At 39.3% G+C, this 20,757-nt stretch overlaps 2 protein-coding genes across 5 annotated transcripts in view; one reads left to right on the forward strand and one right to left on the reverse strand.

Moving 5' to 3' along the window:
- Window positions 1–15,543, reverse strand: part of LOC122765288 (protein FAM124A) — a 32,966-nt gene extending 17,423 nt beyond the window's left edge. For 2 of the 4 annotated variants that reach the window (XM_044019458.1, XM_044019457.1), the window contains exons 1-2: window positions 15,284–15,543; window positions 8,498–8,529 (exon numbers count right to left, since the gene is read on the reverse strand). In XM_044019458.1, coding sequence (XP_043875393.1) covers window positions 8,498–8,529; window positions 15,284–15,360 — 109 coding nt within the window. In that variant the 5' untranslated portion in view covers window positions 15,361–15,543. Of the gene's footprint in view, window positions 1–8,497; window positions 8,530–15,255 lie in introns of all 4 variants that reach the window. The other 2 variants (XM_044019460.1, XM_044019459.1) reach the window with 2 other exon arrangements.
- A 1,199-nt stretch (window positions 15,544–16,742) lies between these two features.
- Window positions 16,743–20,680, forward strand: tsn (translin). The gene is made up of 6 exons (XM_044017799.1): window positions 16,743–16,926; window positions 17,631–17,724; window positions 17,810–17,906; window positions 18,368–18,483; window positions 18,568–18,647; window positions 19,472–20,680. The coding sequence occupies exons 1-6, from the start codon at window positions 16,861–16,863 to the stop codon at window positions 19,700–19,702; spliced, it is 684 nt and encodes a 227-aa protein (XP_043873734.1). The 5' UTR covers window positions 16,743–16,860; the 3' UTR covers window positions 19,703–20,680.
- Window positions 20,681–20,757: the final 77 nt, after the last annotated feature.

Here is a 20,757-nt window from a genome sequence, read left to right on the forward strand (position 1 = left end):
AATCTGAACTGAACCTATGAATCCAAAGCGACAATGTGTTTAAAAAAAAAAAACAAGATAGTACTTTCCCTTTCCTTGTCTTCAATTGTTGGCTGTACACAACTGCACCTACTTGAATTAAGTTGAAGACTCTCTCTCCACTGTGCACTGCACAATCCAGGAAGGCCAGAATATTACCTTTCACGTCCTCACTGGTGAATGTTATGTCGACTATGCTGTTGATGTGTTCTGTAGAGCTGGAACAATTAATCCATTAATTGAATCAAAGCGCTTTTCATGATTAAAACAAGATTTCCGATAGTTTAAGCTTCTTAAATGTGAGTATTTTCTTCATTTCTTCGCTCTGGATAACAAAGAAATGATAAAAAGTTAATCATTTTGGTTTGATGCGGTTCATGTGAAGGAGGCCATGGCTCTACCATGCAACATTTGGCCACTATGGAAGATACTGGTAACCCCATGGCACGCCCATGTTGCATTTGATACTGTGGATCACACTATACTGTTGTTAAACAGGTAGGAAACATGGGCAGGACTATATGGAATTGTAGTGGAATGGTTTAGGTCACACTGGAATGAATTGGAGTAATTTTGTGACCATTGGAAGCTATGAATCTGATCGAGTGGCTATGATATGTGGAGTCCCTCAGGGGTAGATTCTTGGACCCCTTCTGTTTAGCATTATATATGCTGCCTTTGGGTCAAATTCTGCAGAAATCTAATGTTGACTGTCAGTTTTGCAGATGACATTCAGATAGCGTATATCTAGCACTGGCCCCAGATGACTACAGTCCAATAGAGTCATAGTGTCACTGTTTAGAGCAAGTAAATCATTGGATTTACCAAATTTGTCTTCACCTAAATCACAAAGGTTATTGCTTTTGGCATCAGCTAAAAAATACATCCGGGGTCAAAGGTTGTATGTCCCAAACAGACCAGGAGAAGCTAATCCATATGGTTCGACTATTGTAAAGCTCTTCTGACAGGACTCCCAGCTGTAGCTCGTTCAGAACCCTGCAGCTCCATGTTTTACCAGAACAAATAGATCAGACATTATCCCAATTTAAAGACTTTACACTGGCTCTCTGCCAGGTATATAATAGACTTTCAAGTTCTGCTACACGTCTACAAATCAAATCACTTAATAGTTTAGGTCCAGAATACATTAATGACATATTAGAATAATATAAACCTAGTAGGAAGCCTCTAAGATCTAATGACTCATGCTGCACATGATATAGAAGCTACCAAATGCACCAAATGTGAATATTTTTTAAATCTATTCTCATATGCCTATATTTCTTGTTATTATAATGGTTTTTTTTGGTTCAAAGTGTGTGTTTTTTAACTGTTATTTTGTTTTATATGTGAGTTGCACCTGTATGTGCTATACAAATAAAGATGCCTGGCCTTTTGTGTGTGTGTCTTTTTCTGCATGTGAGTGTGTGATGGGTTGCAGTTGTGCATCCTTGACTGAATAATGTGTGTGTATTTGAGTGTGTGTTTAGGTGGATCCTGAGAGCTGAGGCCTGATTGTCTCCACCTGCAGTGGACGTACCATTAACCATTCACAGCCAGGCTGTCAGCAGATGTCTCATACTTGTTTTTAAATAAACCTTTACGATGTTTAATGTCTTTCTGGTGGTTTCTTGAAAAGTTGGAAAAGGGAATCTCTTTTTTTCATGTTTTGATCAGGTTTACCCCAAAGGCCTCGTCATAACAAGGACATTAAATTCAACTTCAAGCAAAAACGACGTATACTGTACTATTTTCCTCTTCCTGGTTAACTTTAAAAATCATAGTACAATAGAGTACATAGTACAATAGAGTACAAAGGTCTGCACATTGCTTTGTAAGCCCATATCGTTGCTACTTAAATTGAAAGAAGTGATGTAAATAATCAATAAAGTAGACACCTTATATTTTATATGTCTACGAGATGTTCAGCAGTCCAAAATTACCACAGAGAACCGCAAAATATTTTCACGAGGGAACAAAGAAAAACATTCACAGGCTCGTACACATTCACCAGTAATTATTTAATCCAGCGGCTGAAACACAACAGTGTAGGTTCTATACAAATATTAAAGAATGGAGGAGGAGTAACTTTCATACACATGTGTTTCTGCTTCTGCTAATACACTGCCTGTCTGAGATGAAATAACGAGAGCAGGGCCTCAGGCAGCACTGGACTGCACAGGCCCAGTGTTCTACTTTGTGGTGAAGACTCGTCTTTTTTTTGTCTCCCACTGACGTGAACACACTATTCGACGACAATGATTACCATGATGACCTGAAGTACAGACATGGATAATGTGTGGTATATCATATTTCAACTTCAGTCGAACGTAACCCAAAAACACTAAGAGCCAAGAACTGTACTAACACCAGAGATGATATTTACAGCTAAAAACAGCCTTTACATGTACTTTCTGTGAATACAACAGTACATGTGTTATCCTACTCACACACAAATATGTCTTTGTCTCAGTGAGCTAACATCTGCTGATGACAGCAAGCTAATCCCTGAAAATAAACCCCCCGATGTCAACCTGTGACTCTCAGGCTTTTGTCAGACAACAATCATTCCCTATCTTGAACTCTACAAGGACCTCGCTGAACATTTATCTTATTCACTCTCCTTTAAAATCTTACTTTCCCAGTCTTTCTTTCATGATAAGAAGCATTTTCACCACCTTGGTTTCTCTCACTACTATCTAGAAAAGTTGGACCCCCTGAATCTCTCTATTGTTACTATAAAGTATTTGAAATCTCACCAGAAATCGACACCAGAAAACTTGATTTGAAATAGTTTTCACCACAAAATGGAAAAGCATAACAACATTCCAGGAGCAGAATGAATGTGTGTGTGTGTGTGTGGTTGTTTGACTGTTTCCAGTCTGTGTGCACTGCTGTGTTTTGCTCATTCGTGTGTATCTTTTCTGTTTTTGTCTTTAAGTTTATATGTAATGTTCCAGGGGCGACCTTGAAAAAGGGAGCTTGCTTTTATTGGCCCTTCCCTGTTTTTAAATAAAGAAGGATGACATAATAGGCTAACTGCTAACATCCCTGTTAGCATATATGCTAGTCAGTCTGACCTGTGCTGTTTAAAACTCCATCTTTTGTCCCAAAACAGCATTAATTACTCAGAAGGTTGAGCCCTCGGTTTATTCTAACACACACATATGCAGGAAACCATTGGGAAAAAAGACATTTAGTCACTCTGGCTGTCTGTGGCTGAATGAACTCTCCTCTGCTGTGACCTTTAGAAAGTGACGTTGTGTGATTGTTGCTTGTGTGATTAAGTGTTTGGTGTGGGGCTCAGTTGAAGCCTCCTGAATAAAAAACTATTAACCTTCCATTGAGAGTGCAAAGGTGGTGGACACAACAGCTGCAGACCGAGTGAAGGACAGATTAAAATTAGCATTTTCCTGCAGCTGCATGAAATTCTTGCAAACACAATGTCCACTTCTTGTTTAAATCTAAGTGATAAAGACATTTGTATTCATGTAAGACTATATATATGATTCAAAACTGCAGAGAGGTTTAAGTATGTTTTGTGTTTCTTTGTATGTTATTCACTGTTGTTAGAAACAGAGTCACTTGTTTTCCAGATTGGCTTCAAATGATCTCATATTACAAATTTGCACTTTGTAATTTGCAACACCGTCCAAGTCTTACTTTAGGATCAGGACTTGTTTTGTTTTGGCAGATTTCAAATATTTCAAATATTCAAACATTATGGTCCCCTAGTGGTTTGAGGTGTTTTAATTCATTAATATTTGGTCACTTTTGTAAAGATGCAGCAACGTCAGACACAGTAAGGACACGGGTACTATCAGAGCCAGAGCCATAATAAGAACTTCTGGAAACATTTTCATCACACATGTGATGCAAATGTGCATTCTAGTGATGATTTGTTCTTCACAGCAGGAGTGCTTATTAGAACACCGATTCTCAATGACGTTATCGACACCAATTTGGAGACAACAGAGAAGAAAAGAGTAAAAAGTACTAAAATGCTTTTACTCTTTCTCTTATAAGAATATTCTTGAGAGTAGCTTTATGTGCTTTTAGCCATTTGACCCTGTGCCCCTCCTGCACACTTCTCTCACTAAACTAATACAACCGTGTATTGTTTATGCATATAACATTGTTATTATTACTAGAGAGTTTTCTTTTGATCCTTGTCAATACACAGTCCATGAAAACTGCGTCCGGTAATATATATATACTAATATTAGAGCAGATGGTATCCATTACACGGCGCAATCAGTTTTAACAACTTGATGACAAGTTTAACCCAAAAGTTTCAGCTTTAACCAAATTGCATCAGCATTAACATACTTTTAATTTCTTTAGAATGCCTTTAATTTGTTTAAAGAAAAAACAACGATCAAAAGCTTAACCTTCAGCTGCCTCAGTGGAGGAGGTGAATTACAACTTTTGTTAAATTTAAGCACATTTTATTGCTTCCTTTTCAAAACATAATGTAAGTAATTTGATCTGTTAGATTGGACCTACACTACAGTCTTACATCAATCAGTCTGATGTTGGTGGTTTAGCATATCACTGTGTCTCCGGGGGGCTTATGACTGGCCTGAACTAAGGTCAAAGTTCAAGGGTTAAGACCACCTGTACAAACATGAGTATGCTCCATACCATAAGCTAAATATACTTCTGTGGAGGCAGCAGACATGGGAGATTAATGCTGCATGCACCTTTGCAATGAACATGTCAGTGCATTCAGACACGCACACACACAGATTCACAGATTAATTGTTAAATCTGTCAACACAGCAGTTTGCATCCATCTTCTCCGTCTCTTAAAACAAATAAACCGAGGCTGCTCCTTTCACTTTCACTCTATCTGTCTGTATGTAGAACGTGTATATTTTCACAGACTTTATGTGTTAGTCTGACCAAAACCAAACATATGTGTCTGTCCCACACTAGAGGATAATTAGTGAGGGCAACAGTGCGCCACTGTTGCACCTGCATTTAACCTTTCTCCTTTTTCACTTCCAAATGGTTCCCAAATAATCCTGTAGTGTGAGGGGGTTAACAGACACGACTTTAACGCCATCGGACACGAGAGTCTTCCTGATTTCAAATCGTAAGTATTAAACATGTTTGATATTTACAACTGCACAGCGATTGGGGGCGTGACCAGAACCCCACAATAACCAATTAGATTGAGTTGACCAGGACGTTGCATACTTTCGCGTACTCCCATAACTTGTACTTGTCGGTATCTCAGCCATGACTCTCTTCTCAGCACTAAACATCGCACACACAACAGCTATTATCTGACAATGCTGACAGTCCACCTCCATGTCTGTTTATATTCTGAAATCACGTTAAATCACACAGATTTCTGTGAAATCGCTGGAATCTCCTGTCCAAAATCATTTCTTCATGCCAAGTGTGTGGTCCTGCGTCTTGACTTGATTGTCTAATCTGTCTTTCTCAGGGTTAAAACATAGAAAATCGATTACAAAGTTCGTTGTGTGGTCTCCCACGTTTTTAAAATGAAGTCAGATTTGAACATGCTCTAGTGTGGGGCAGGCATAACACACCCAGATTATGAGATTGGGAGTCAAGCTACTACTGCATGTATACACACATGCTCCACAGTTGCCACCCCCCGGCTTTGTAGCAGAAACAATAGAAGAAGCCAGCACACTGAAGAAGAGAACAGCAAGGAAAAAACATAGCAAAATACAGGCCAGTGCATTTTCTGGACTGACCAGATCTAGTTATGTCCAGCCAGCACAAAGAATTGGATATTTTAAGTAACCATCTAATACTAACAAGCTAAAAGGTGGCACATTGCCATCTAGCTTAGTGGAGGCAATCACTCTTCATTCAATAAATGGATTCCCTGCAAGTGCTTGTATACTGGGATAGTAGTCATAGTAGTTGTTGAGTAACAACTGTAGCACAGTTTAGCCGAGGTAGCATGAATTAACTGTGCATGGAAATGTTCTGACTGTTATTACAGAGGGATTCCTGCCATGTCTTTAAAGGTCAGTCGCTTTCACGAGACGAGTTCCCTGAGGGGCAATAAGGGCTTGACATACAGTAAGTCACTCAGCGTCTCAGACAGTTGGAGTCCATCTTTTTTCCTTTTGGAGAAAAAACTACAGATGCTGCAGCAGGAAATGATTAATGGAATCCCTTTAGGCATTTTAGGGGCAGATTGGAGAGGCTCAACCAGGTACTGAGAAAAATCATCTGCAGAAGGAGCTAAGTTCTTCTAGAAGTGAATATGTGATAATGAGATGGAGTGACACAAACATGAGCACCTTGGTAAGCAGTGAGGAATCTTTCAACAGATAAAGGAACAAGTTAATGGTCACTACAAGATTTCCTGATAATACAGAATAATGGGACAACACAAGGTGAAACCCACCTTTAAAACACAAAAGGTTCAAACTAAAAATGGACACCTTTTTGGTTTAAATGTTATTTATAATAACAAATTACCCAGCAATTGACATTATCTACTGTATGTTTCAATTGATCTTCTTTCTGTCTTGCTCTTGCTGTTCCATTTTGTTTGTCAAATCCCTTCACAAAATATGCAGTAATTCCATTTTCAAAACAACAATGAGCAAAGCTTTCACCCAGTGTGGTGTTTTTCACATCAGCACTGCCTTCGAAAGTATCTGTGACTCATTAATACCACTGCATCCTTAGTGACCAAAACAGGAACCACAGGGACAAAAACCTTTCTGTTGCCTTTTTAAGTTACGCTCAAAAGTTACAACATGTTGGTAAATTGGTGAATCAATCTCACCTGTGAAGGGTAGCTGCGAACAGATTAACACATTTAAATAGAAAATAATTATGTTAACCATACAATGACATTCAATGTGTTCTGTCATATGAAGACAACAAACACTTGCCAGACAATGGGTATTTACTAATAATATAAAACATCCAAAAATGGCACACAACGTGGTCCTAGAACACTTAAAGACCCATCCTACAGGAGTTCAATGTCACACTTTCCTTCTGTGGTTTTGATGCCACTGCACGTTTTGTTCCCATCCTGACCTCCGATAGTCAGAGACAATAGTGGGCAGAAAAGTTCATATGATACAGCAATGACACACTAAACATCGAGGGGAAAAGACCAAAGCAGACACTGCTGACTCTGTCAGTGTGCGTGTGCGTCTGTGAGCATGTGGTCCTACACTTCCCGTGGAGTGGGTGGGGTGCAAAGTCAGGATAATGCCGTTTCCTGTAGACTAGATTAAAGAAAGCTAATATTGGGTATAATCCTCCCATTGTGGAATGGCTGGAGACCGAGCAACCCAGTCTGGGCAGAGGTCACACGCAGACACTTTGCACACAAATGAAAGCAGTATGAAGCAGATGTGTCAGAAGAATCTTGAAATGTGTGAAATAAGATGATCTTCAAAGTATTAGTGATTTTGTCCTTTTTTCTCTTTCAAATAAATGAAACTGACCAGGAGGTTTGTTTTCACATCTGTTCATCTTGCTGCTGGGAAATCTGTATCGTGATATCTCTGTATTTCCAAACCTAATAATTACTAATAAAAACAATGAAAAGAGGATTTTCTCCTGAGTAGCACTATTCAGTGACGTTACTAGAGAAATGCTCTTTGTCATCAGTAAAAAATTAGACCATTATCACACTGAACGCTCACAGATTTCATGGTTGGTTGGTTCATTTATTGCATCATATTCACCGTGAAAATCATAGCAGTGGTAATCTTAGGATTTTCCCTTAGAGGGAAAAGTGTTTTTCAACATGCAAATTAAAAGGAAAATTTGGATTTGTAAAAACGAATGTGAATTATTCACACCACCCAAAGTTTAAATGTTAATTAACCTTAATTGTTTCTATTCACTGACACTTAATTGCTTTATGTCATCAATCAATGATGAATGATTTAATTTATAGAAATTCAGAAAGAAAAAACCTAACATCTTAGAATGTAATGAACCACGTTCCACTTTTTGTTAAGTCAACCACGTCGACAAAATATAACATGACTTAAAAACTATAAGTGAGAATACTGTATATGCTGTGATGTATACTGTGCACCTGTTCTTACTGAATAAACATAAAATTAAATAAATGAAGGTAGAAGATGCAAGTCTACAACTCAAAGTTAATCTGAAAATCTTAATATTTGAAAACCTTTTAATATTTCCACTAGAAAAATGATAGATTGGTCATCAGTTGTCTATTTAATTTTGTCTGACAAAGCTCTAATACAATGCAAGAAATGTTAAATGTTTAGCATCACACTGAGTAATAATAGAATAATAAATCAAGCAGCTTGTTGTTGTACAATGACCCCTGCCTTCTATCTGTTGTAGACTTTGAGCATCACTAAACATACACACAAACACAACCTTCCTCTGTTAGTGTGAATTAATGTGATAAATTCCCAGTGCCGAGCCAGTATTTGTGTGTTTGAGTCATGGCCAAGGTTCAGGTCACCATTGGTTTACTTACTGCTCGTTGAGGACAGGGGGCTGTAATCAGACCTACAGTGGACGACAGAGAAAGAAAGAAAAGAGAGACAGGCGATGAGGACACAGGGGGAGTTGGGACAGAGACAAAGAGGAGAGGAAACAGGGAGAGGACACAGGGGTTTATATTACATCACAAAGCACGATCAACATGATTTACAGGGCGACACACTCCTATTTCAAATAAAGTGCTGACATCTGGCTAAACAGTGAGAGACGTCCAACTGTGGAAAGGTCACCAAAAATGCACACAGACATTTCGCTGAGGGGATAAAAGAGGGACATTCACTCTTATGCTGTTTGTAAGACAGATGCTCCAACCACTTCTGTGTTCAAATAAAGTGTTTTTTTCCACGTTATTATATTTTTTTGACAGTTATTCTCACTAATCATTAAGTTTTTCGACACCTTTTAATAATTTTAGAATGAACTATGCATAAATACCCTATCAGCCCTATCTTATCCAGTCATGACGTTACCATTCTTACTTAATGCATCAGCCACATTAATCAAACACTATGTTTATAACACATGGACATTCTGTAATAACACATCTGTATTGTTTCCATAATAACGATGGACATTTGTCAATGCGTATAATCAGAGAAATGTGCCTGAATAAATGTGTGTGAGTGAATGCGTGAATAAATAATGCAGTACATTTATTAGTAATTGATTATTATGTCTTTCCCTCTGAGCGTTACATGTCATCTCGTGGAAGTGCTGTAACCATGTAATACAGTTAAGATTGTAATCACAAGATAGATAGCCAGGGCAAATGCCAATAACTGAATTAACAATTTAAGGCGTTCTAATGTAAACAGTCCGTGCCAGTTTCACTCGCTGTGTGTCACTACTTCATGTCTCCTCTTGGCGGCGCTGCTCAAATGAATGAGGGAAAGTTGTGTGGAAGTTACCTGGCAGAAGAAGAGGGAGTTTACAACGGGATAATAGCAGAGAAAACTATGTTAAAGATGCCCCGTCCACATTCAATACATAGACGTTATGCACTATGTCCTCTATGTTGTGAATAAAAAGAGAAATCCTGCACTATTACGTTTTCACAGACTATTTGTTTTATTCAGACAGATATCTTGATGTACGGATGATTGTCTAACAATATATTGATATTGGTATCCTGGACCATGTATCGCTTCATGAGGTACCCTGTGATTCCCACCCCTAATTGGAAATATTGGGAACTTACCTCCCAGGAGCTGGTAAGGAAACAATCCCAGGAAACAATCTTTTGAGTATTGGTTCAACAAAAGACACACATAGAGTATGTCAAAGGGACAGGTTTTCATATTTATGTTACAGCTCCACACTTAATTTGCAGAAACAAGAGTCATGTTTGTTTTAATCTAAATCTTAAAGATTTTCTTGAAGTAAAGGATCTTATTTCTTCCACTGCGGGGAACAGACATATGCTCACATAAATTCTCCCTCAAATGGGTCTAATCTCAAATTCCCATCTTTGAACTGGAACAGGAGCAGAATTAGACTCCGACTAATCTGATGTCTGAGCGTTAAAGCCTGACAATTTTACGCAATTACACAAATATCTGTGCACGTAGGCAGCATGTAAGAGGCATGTGTGCCCATATACAGTGCAACACGACTGATTGAGTAATCCATGTCCCAACCATCTGTGAAAACTCAGCTCACATGTTTACTACACATCCTGAGAATATTAGTCCCACAAGAGTCAGCTGACAACCAGAGGAGGCTGTTCCTACACATACACACACTATGAGTCCGTTTCTAAATGAATAAGGCCTCTACTGGAGCTGCAGGACGGCGGGAAACAGAGGATCGAGCCTGTTTCCTGCCACAGGCGGTTATCAATCTAACTAACGAGCATTGGCAGTGCAGAGAAAAGAGTGGACAGGAATGTGAAAAGAGGCAGATGAGAACAGAGAGAGGTAAAAAGCAAAGATGACGGGGTACTGCAGAGGGGAAGAATAGAGAAAGAGCGGATTGTAAAGTTACAGGGGTTTTCCAGACGGAGACGCACACGCTTACTCCTTAATATGGAGGAAAATGAGAGAATGTGGAGAAAAAACCAAAACATGGTACAATCTGCCTTTTTAAAGTCATGAATAGAGTTTGAGGTTATAGTATGCGCAGTTGCATGTCTGTTCTGATGGCTCTCATGGGTGTGTGCGTGTTTGGCAGAACTACCCCAGCCGTGCTGGTTAGCATCTCACTTAGTGTTCCCAGTCTGGCCACACTGTCTCGTTTCATCTCCGCCCAAAGACAATAAACCCAAAGAGAAGCGAAGACAGGCATCTGCCTGGTCACGCACAGAACGTTTGACTGCACAGACCAGGAATTAGTCCGAAGGGTTTTTTACTCTTACATATGGAAAGGGGAAATTCATTCACGTGGCGCATACTTTGATTGAAGTACAGATGCAGGAAGTGAGCGTAGGGATGGGGAGCACGTATGATGATATAAGTCCTGGTTAGAGTCAGGAAACGTCATTGTTGTCGTTTAAACTGATGGGAGTTGAGAGTTGAAATCACTAATTTCATGAATGCCTAATTAATCAACCAGTCTATTCTGTTGAATCTGAACCCAGATTAATTAACCCATCAGAAGTAATACGCATCCAAATCAACATCCAAATTGAAAGAGCGTTCAGGTTCACTGAGCATGCACTGGTAAAAACAGGAAGTTGACTCTTTCCTGAAAAGTAAGAATGAGGATTTCTATTATGAGACTGACAACAAGGTGAAAGTGAAACTGAAAGTTGTGTAAATGTAGCCTTATACAGTACACTGTCATGCTGCTTCCACAGGGCAGTCGCCCATAAAAGGTTTATTGTAAACTATGTAAACTACATGTTCTATTAGGGGCACATGATGCAGGATGTAACACACATTTAATTAGCTCTAGAATCGACTATTATAATGTCTTTATGTTGGTCTTAACCAGTCATTTAAAGCCAAACTTAAAACGTATTTATTCAGATTGGCCTTTAATACCTATAGCACTGTGACACTTTCCTTCTACTCTTAAGGTTTATTTTCAGATTATTTTTGTTTCTTTTACTGATTCTTATTTTATCAATAAGCACATTAGGTACCTTATGGGTGTTGTAAAGGGCTAAACAAATCAACACTGATTGAATAAAGTACCAGCTGGTTTGACACAGCTCCTACGGGTCTCCTCCATCTTGGCTCACTTTGACAACTTAAGCCAATGACAGCTGCACAAACATAACTAACGTTGGCTGAACCTGTGAAGTCACTGGTAAAATATGATCAAAGTTGAACTCCACACGAAGCAATGCTGCAGATTTGCTTCACCACACGAAGCTAATGTTTTATTTGCTCCCTGCTTGAAACGAATGGAAGTGAACAGCAGGCAAAGGTTCACCACCGCTACATTGGTTTGGCCAGCAGGGGGCAGAGATCTTTACACACTAGTTCGGGTGAATTCAAGTATGTTTTATAACTGCTTTATTGAAAATACAGTGTAAACATTTAATAAACAGGTGTACTGTCTAAAGTGCGTTGGGTTCAGGTCAGGCTCCGACTAAAGTACAGGACACGTGTCAGATTTGAATCGGGTTTGGTCAACATTCTCTTGGGCTCGGTCAGGTTTGGACAGAAAAAAAAGCGTCTTGAGCCGCACTATAATTAACACAGTACTTCAGCGAACAATTGACAAGTAAAGATACTGAAGATATAGAGCACAGCAATTAGTACACTGTAAATCCAAGATTGAGATCTGGTGCGTTCCCTCCCAACTTCTAGGAAAAGTATCTGGTTCATTAGCTGTCAATGTTCCATGATGTTTGGCAGCATTTCAGGGCTGGGACTAAGTAGTAAATCTCAGTGAGTGAGAGGTGAGAGCGTGGGCTGCTCTTTCCAACATTAGATTCATGATTTCAGAGTATGAAAACCCCATTATTCTTCTCCTGCGACACTATACAAAAGGCTGTAATATATGCTAATTATATTACCAGAACTACTCTTTGAGGATTCACAATATGAATGTCTTAGGCCTACGGTTTAGGTGGACTTTCAACACAAGGAAAGGATTCACACACCTTAGAGCTCCCATTCATTATTTATTTTTCAAAGATCCTGTCTTCCTGTATAAATGTTTTACTGGATGTCATTTTTCTATCAATAGTAGTAATCGTACAATATTTTAGGGATGCGCGATATTATTGGCACAACATCAGTATCGGCAGATATTGGCTTTCAAATGTATTATCGGATATAGGCAAAGATCTGCCAATATGACTAATGACTAAAATAGTTTTCCATTTTCATATGTATGAAAAGTATTATGTTAATTTCACTACAGAAGAGACTAAATTATCTTTGCAGTTGGGCAAAAGGAAAGACATATACATTGGTATCGGTTATTGACCCAAGCACTCCCGCTATATCGGCATATCGGCAAAAACTCCAATATCGTACATCCATAAAGCCACTGAAATGATTGATTGGAGGGGGTTGATGGTTCATATTGGCTGATATTCGGAGGAGAATGACTGAGAACAAGAGATGTGAACAGGAAGTGAATCAGTCAGGGATGGAAGGATCAGCTGTGTGATTATCACCTGGGTGACTCTTCTGTTTTTTTTTGATCAAACAAATGAATTAATAATGTCAACGGTGTGTATATAAGGGATAGAGAGCCCTTTAAATCTACACAGACAAAATAATTAAAAATCAAAATCAGCATGATCATATGTTACAGCATGTAATTGGTCCCACCTCTCTCTTGCGCTGGCATTCACTGTCCATATATATCGTCAGATGACGCCATTGTTAACGGCATCTTTCTCTTGTGTGTGGAAATGAATTGGCAGGGTAGCCAACTACTTTCAATAAAAGGTAACTAAAGTCAAAGACGGCAGATAGCACTAGAACCTAGAACCTATAGCACTAGAACATGTCCTGTCCTCAGTGACTTCAGACACGGAAGTTAAGAAAAAACAAGGTGTTGAAGATTAACAGTGAAACTGATTCGTAATATAGGGAGAGGCGATAACAAACATATTATCACAGGCACTATTTTTACTTGAATGAACAGATGAGTGATTGTTGTGCACACAGTCAGCTGCACTGCACATCCACAGCTCGTTCTTACTCTGTGTTCTCTGTGTGGTCATAGTGTTTCTCTCCCTCTGTGTTTACAGTCAGACCAAATCTCCACCCGCAGTAAATACAGTTAGATGAAGCTCACTCGAGGCTACTCAGGCAGTACTGGCCATTTCCTTGTCGGAAAGTAGTTAGGGTTATGCCATAAAGTCGCGACTCGCTCGTATTTGTCACCAGTCGCTTTTTTGAGGAAAAAAAAGGCGACTGGTGACAAAGGTCTGAAGGTCTGTAAAGTTGCTACATAGAGCAACACAGTCTCCAAGTTGGCACCACTGTTGTTGTCTCCTTCACCGTTTTTGGTGTATCATTTAGCACCATTTACAGACCTGATTGGTAAATGGTCTGTATTTATATGACACTTTTCTTTCTGGTCTTGAGGACCACTCAAAGCTGCTTTACACTTTTGCCATTCACTCACACTTTCATACAGCGCATCTATGTATGAGGAGCAACGGAGGCCACTAAGTGTCTTGCCCAAGGACACATCGGCATGTTACATGTACTACGCTGTGTAGATGTGGCCTAAGACTTTTCTTCGTGACACTTTGATGCAATTCGCGAGCATTTAGAAAACAAAACAAACTCACAAACTGGTGTAACTTTGCTTGTAAACAACCATCTCTGAAGTCTACATGTTTTGATTATAGTGTCTTACATGGGGTTGTGAGTCATCAAGGGTCTCTCACTTAAACACACACACATACAGGTTTACACAGCTATTCTTCTTAGGACACTGCATTGAGCGCCATTCATTTGGGAAGCCTAAACAAAGTGTTCTCCCAAACCTTAATCTAACCACAATTCAAATCTTAGCCCTAAACCTATCCTCAGAAATTAGGTTTTGCCCTCATTTGTCTCCATGAGGACAACTGGTCCTGACAAGGTTAGTGTTTATGCCAGAAAAGGTCCTAAAGAGGTAGTAACAAATACAAGTGCGTGCGCACACACACACACAAAGACCCACACCCTTCAAAACAACAACAAAGCCACATCAAGCAGTTGTGTGCCTACCGCAGGAGAGACTGTGTAAAAACTTTTGTTTACTGGCTGGAAACAAAGTGAACAACACAATAATTCATTTAACTCTCTAACATCAAAGCAGCACTGAGTGAAGATCCACCTTCAGCGACAATATTAACAACTGAGCTGGTGATTAAACTTTCCACATCCAGAAATATAACATTTAACTATTATATCTATATCTATTCTACACACAATATATTTGGCATCATTACATGTGTGTGGCTTTATTTAGACTGATCCTGCACACTGTTTGACAACACATGATTTAATAACTAGATTGAAGTGCATAATAATTTCACATATTCCCAGCGGAAACCCCTTCGTTCTGTTCCATAACACTAAACACAACTCAAAAAGTTGTCAATTTAATTGTATATACTTCATCTGACAAGTTATACAGCTCGTGTGGCTACATTTAAAAAGCACCAAAAGTTTTTCGCATGCTCGCTTTCATTCGGCACATTTCATTTCACTGTATAACGGATTTTCTTATTCACTTCAATTACACTGTTAATAAGTCCTAAAACTACATCAAGCCCAGAACATGTGAATATGCATGTATTGTTAATTACATCCATGATCAGTCACTCACTTCTCTGTGTGATTTCTGCTTCACTCACCCTCCAGTTTCGGCTCCTGAATCCACGCAGTCATCTTCTGCTGAGGTTTTCTCCATCTCAGAGGCTCGACTGAACATAAGTCAGCTGCATGGCTTCAAACTAAAGTCCTGGAGCAACGAATACAACAAGGTTTTCACAAGCACGGCAGATAAATAAGAGAGTTAACATGAAAGGACAGACAACCTGGTCTGTAATGAGTCCTGTAAAAAGATCTGGTAAGAGCAACAGGCGACTGAGTCTGACTGAGAATCTCCGCTGCTCTGCTGCGTCAGTTGCGCGCTGAGCTGATGCCTTCGAGAGCCGTGGGAAATTTGACAACTACCAGGAACAGCTTTCTTTCTTTCTTTCTTAGTCTCTGGGAATGAGAAGCCGTTAAAATTTATGGGGCTCGTATTAATGAAGAACCACAAGTTCTTCATTAATACTTAAATACAATAAACTCGTTGACAATAAAAAAATTATAATTTCAACGCATCCACACCAGGCAAACATGTTATCAAACTGGTACACTATAATTAGGCCGCACTTCCAAAGGATAAAAGTGGAATTTAATTCACATTTTCATCAAATATAATGATTTATTTATGTGTATTGGTTTACGTTTGACATATTTTTGTTTTGACTGTGTGTATGTGGCTATTATCTCCACCTACATAAGAAAGATATCTTTAGAACATGTTTATCCATTTATTGTAGCTAGTAGTCTGTTTTCCAGGAGCAACTGAAGGCAACATGCTCAAGGTGTCACCTTTGGCTCCATCAACAGGCTGAATGAGGTAATGCAGCGTGTCTTTCCCAGAATAAATCCAAGCAAGCTCAGGAGAGGGGTTATTACATTTCTGCCCAGGAAACAAAGCTGTTTCTGTTCATTAATTAAGCACTTACACACTGAGACTTGCAAAGGAATCATGTTTTTCTTGGCCTGCATTACATCAATTCACATTGTAATTTATATTTAAGAGAAATTAGTTCATGTCAGCATTCTTAGAAAGTCCTGGAATATGTTTCAGGTTGTTTAAAATTGGGGATTGTATGAGATTTTTTGTTGATTAATAAAGACTCAGAAAGGATACAGGCCGAGTAAAGTCAAAATAGTTAATTATAGAGTTAATAATAAGGATTATAATTTCAACGTATACCAGGTAAAATATATTTTGATTGGTTTAGACTCTCAACCTGGGTCTCTCCAAAGAATAACACAGAATTTGCGTCCCAGAATTGTTAACTGCCCCAAAGTAAGACACAGGAGCCAAAACCAAAATACAGTATGTGCTGCTGTGTTGTTTATAAAAAATAATCACGTCTAACATATGGAACAGCAAAGTGTGTATCAAAAAATAAAGGTATCAATAATTACACGCGCGTATTCATGTTGATAAGCGGTAGAAAATGGATGGATGGACATTCAAACTTGAAGATTTTCTGACCGACTACAACGTGACGTTGTGGCGAAGTGGTGATGTCATCTCCACGCGCCAGTTCGAGCGGCAGCGACGGGTCTCGTGCACGCTGATGTTCGTATGAACTAGCCGCGGACGCCTCAACATCATCATCCTCATCAGTTTGACCGAGCAGACATGTCTGTCACCGAGATGTTCGGTTACATCCAGGGTTTCCTGGACGCGGACCAGGAAACCAGAGAGGTAATACCGTGGAGCCCGTTAGCGTTAGCTCTCAGAGACGTTTGGCTAGCTGCTAACAAAAGCCGAAATGCTGTCAACACATTTTACTTCACAGATTGGTTTAAACAAGACAGATGTTGTACTTATAAGGCAACAAGGCCTTCAGTAATAGCCATGCAACTTTAACAATAGATTACCAGTTGAGAGACTGTGGTTGTCATACTTTACACACGCTCAGCACAGTCCAGCAGATAAAGACAAACACTCATTTAAAAAAAATGTCCGTTTATTGCTGTCATGCTGTCATCATCTGTGCACATACGGCATAGTTTATTTACACCTGCTAAATTCAACTCACAATCATTGCATTGCATTAGTTATGGCTTGCAACAGCTATTCGATGATCGAGTATACAGTAACAAATGAACTGATTATCAATTACATAAGTAATAGCCAGTAGCCTATATTGAGTTTTTATGAAATGACAAAGAAGTTCTCTGATTTTACCTTCTTTTATTGTGGTCATATTCTGAAACACCAAAACAATCAAATATTCAACATAATAATGGCAAAATGTAATGATTTTATAGTTACTTGCAGCCCTAATTTACTGAATCTAGACTTTATGTGAAAGTCTCAGTCATTGCCTAAGATTTGTCTTTCTCTTTGAAAAACAATCGAATAAACATAAGCCTTGCTGAATAGTTCACTCTCCTTTTTTATAGGATATTCGTAAGGTGGTTCAGATACTGGAGCAGACTGCTAGAGAAATACTCACCGTACTCCAAAGTGTCCACCAACCAAGTGGATTCAAGGAAAGTAAGTATTTGACTTGATTTGAGTGAATGGATTTATGTGAACTTAGTGGTGTATTCCCCCAAATTTGACCTATGTTTCTCCTCAGTTCCCAATAAATGTGCAAAGGCGCGCGAGTTGTTCTGCACAGTCAGGACACACATTGCAGACCTCAAAACAAAATTTCCCATGGAGCAGTATTACAGGTATGAGTCACTTCTCAGCTCATGTGATTGTGTGCTCACTTAGTAAATCAACTCTGTTCCAGCTTCTCAGTAATAACACAGGCTCATCTTCTCACATATTGACATATCTGCTTAAACATTTTCTGCTGCCTAACTAATTTTCTTCATGCTGAACATGGTTTGATCTAAATTTTACTGTTGTTTAACCAGAGCTAAACTTTTATGCTGTGACTGATATTTTGGTATTAATAGAATCATCATCAGCACTAACACTAATCTCCCTTAATGGTGCACTCACAAGTCATTTCAGTTTTGGTTAGTAAAGTACAAATATTTGAAAACCTCAGACTGCACTTGTTGTTGTTTAATATGTTTTTGGATCCCTTGTAGTTCAATTGCTTTCTGATAAATGCTTGTAGCCAGGACTCAAGCAGAATAAACACTGGGTGGGTCTTAATCTGATCTCTTTGATCCCACTTAAGGTTCCACGAACACTGGAGGTTTGTCCTGCAGCGCTCGGTTTTCTTGGCAGCCTTTGTCGTCTACCTGGAGAGTGAAGCGCTTGTAACTCGGGAGGAGGTGGCTAAGATCCTTGGCAGTAAGTAGCAGTTTGTGTGTTGGTGTGTACTTGTCAGTGGGAAATGTGGCCTTACTCTCCTCCTTTTTGCTCTGCCCTCTTCAGTTGAGGTGGTGCGAGAGAGAGGCTTTCACCTGGATGTTGAGGATTACCTGGCAGGTGTGCTGATCATGGCTAGTGAACTGGTGAGTGTTTTGTAATTGCTGTATAGTTAGATCAGCAGCGTGCTAGGTCTGAAACAATCCCAATTTCTGTCTCCTTATCTTTATGATTGGACTCATTTATTGGTCATTTATAAATACAGTAAAAAAAAATACATTTGATATAAAGGCATGTCAGTCACTGTACCCTTAGTCTAGATGTGTTTACACACTATGGAATGTGGAGCCAAAACAAATGACTTGTGGGCTCGAAATGTCTGCATGCACATTATAAACTGCACTCAATGGCCACTTTAGGACTCATACATGACACTGAATGAAGTATGAGTGTGTTCTTCTGCTGCTGTATTCCATCAGCTTCAAAGTTCAATGTGCTGTGCACTCAGATATGCTCTTCTCCATACAGTAGCTTAGTCCTTTCTAATATTTATTTATTTTTTATATATATTTTAAATCAGTTTAGCACTTTTAAAAACTTCTGGCATCAACCAGGCTTTTACACCAAGATAATTATCACTCAATCGATATTCTCCCTCTCTTCTAACCATTTTCTGTAAACTCTTTGGCAAAATTCCCAGTAGATCAGCAGTTTCTGCAATACTCAGATCAGCCAGTCTGCCATTAACATCCACGCTACATTCATTGTCAATTACATCACATTTCTTCTCCATTGTGTCGCACAGTTTGAGCTTCAGCAGTTTTGGACCACATCTACATGCCAAACTGCACTGACTTGCTACTATGTGATTGGCTGATTAGATATTTGCATTGATAAGCAGTTAAACCTAATAAATTAGCCAATCGATATGTTTAAGCTTTGTGTTTAATACGCGATGATGTACCTCCAGTCACGACTGGCAGTGAACAGCGTCACAGCAGGAGACTACAACCGGCCACTCCGCATCTCCAACTTCATCAACGAGCTAGACTCCGGCTTCCGCCTGCTCAATCTGAAGAATGACCCGCTGCGGAAGCGCTACGACGGTCTGAAGTACGACGTTAAGAAAATTGAGGAGGTGGTGTACGACCTGTCCATCCGTGGCCTTGCCAAGGAGTCAGAGTCTGGAGGGGGAAAGTAGAGGTCAGAAGTCGTGATTGGCTGTGGGAGATGGAGGAGGGCGCAGTTGCTACCCAGAGCTGGAACCTCTCCACGGCTGCTGCAGATCGGAGACCTTATCTCACCTTGAAGGCTAGACCCCGGGATCTGCCTGATGCCCCAGCAGCCAACGACAGACTGTGTATATGTGCAGGAAAGTTAGTGCATGAGTGTATGCATGGTTCACGTGGATGGCAGTCTGTCAGAGGGGTGGCAGAAGTGGGGAGTTTGAGATAGAATCCCTCATTCAGAAGCTCAGCGACTGAAGTTTGGTTGGTTGTTAATTGTTTTTTGGAAATCTGTGTCGTTGGCATCATCTGATGCAAATGGCATTTTTCCTGAGTTGGTTTTGCAACTGTTTCTTATTTGCAACAATTTCCTTTTATTGAGTCATTTGGTGTTCAGTTCATACAAGAGGATAAGAAGAGGTTGCTCCTGCTGCGCAGAGCTTACATTTGTTTCGTGTTCATTTGCAAAAACAAAAACGTGAAATGTGTTTCTGTTTTTCACCAAATTCATCGATGCCTGATATATCTTGGGACTCTGACTTTGTGTTAAAGGCTCTTGCCTGATTTTGGACATTTGGTGCAAGATTAAGATCATTGAAGTTTGAAGCATATTCTTCTTTTCATATTTCCATAAGATTCTTTTAATTTAATACACAGGATTTTGTAAATGAAGCTCTAAGAGAGGTCGAGCCAAAGAAATGACAAAGATGCACTTCATATGTTATAAAGCTACTTTGCCAGTTAGAAACCTATTATTACAAAATATTCACAATATCAAGTATTGCTTGGTCATGTTTTTCCCAAGCGTTTCTTCATTTGTTTCTCCTCGGCATCACTGCTTTTTGTTCATGTTGACCATCTTGCGTTCCTGTTTCTGGAGTAATACCAACCTCCACCTGTAATGTGTATATTCACGTCTTTGAATCTTTTGTCTTAAAAGATGTTTAAAATGACTGTAAACCTTCTGTTTTTCTTCTTACTACATCTCAAGCTTTATCAGATTTTAATACACACACAAGAAAAAGGGCCA

This window comes from Solea senegalensis, linkage group LG2 (assembly GCF_019176455.1).
Source record: "Solea senegalensis isolate Sse05_10M linkage group LG2, IFAPA_SoseM_1, whole genome shotgun sequence".
NCBI lineage: Eukaryota > Metazoa > Chordata > Actinopteri > Pleuronectiformes > Soleidae > Solea > Solea senegalensis.

What these genes read in the sequence shown, in the direction of transcription:
- tsn (XM_044017799.1), top strand. Translation starts at nt 16,861, where the DNA reads ATGTCTGTCACCGAGATGTTCGGTTACATCCAGGGTTTCCTGGACGCG. An exon ending in CGGACCAGGAAACCAGAGAG is followed by an intron (nt 16,927 to 17,630) that starts GTAATACCGTGG and finishes CCTTTTTTATAG; the next exon opens with GATATTCGTAAGGTGGTTCA. An exon ending in ACCAAGTGGATTCAAGGAAA is followed by an intron (nt 17,725 to 17,809) that starts GTAAGTATTTGA and finishes GTTTCTCCTCAG; the next exon opens with TTCCCAATAAATGTGCAAAG.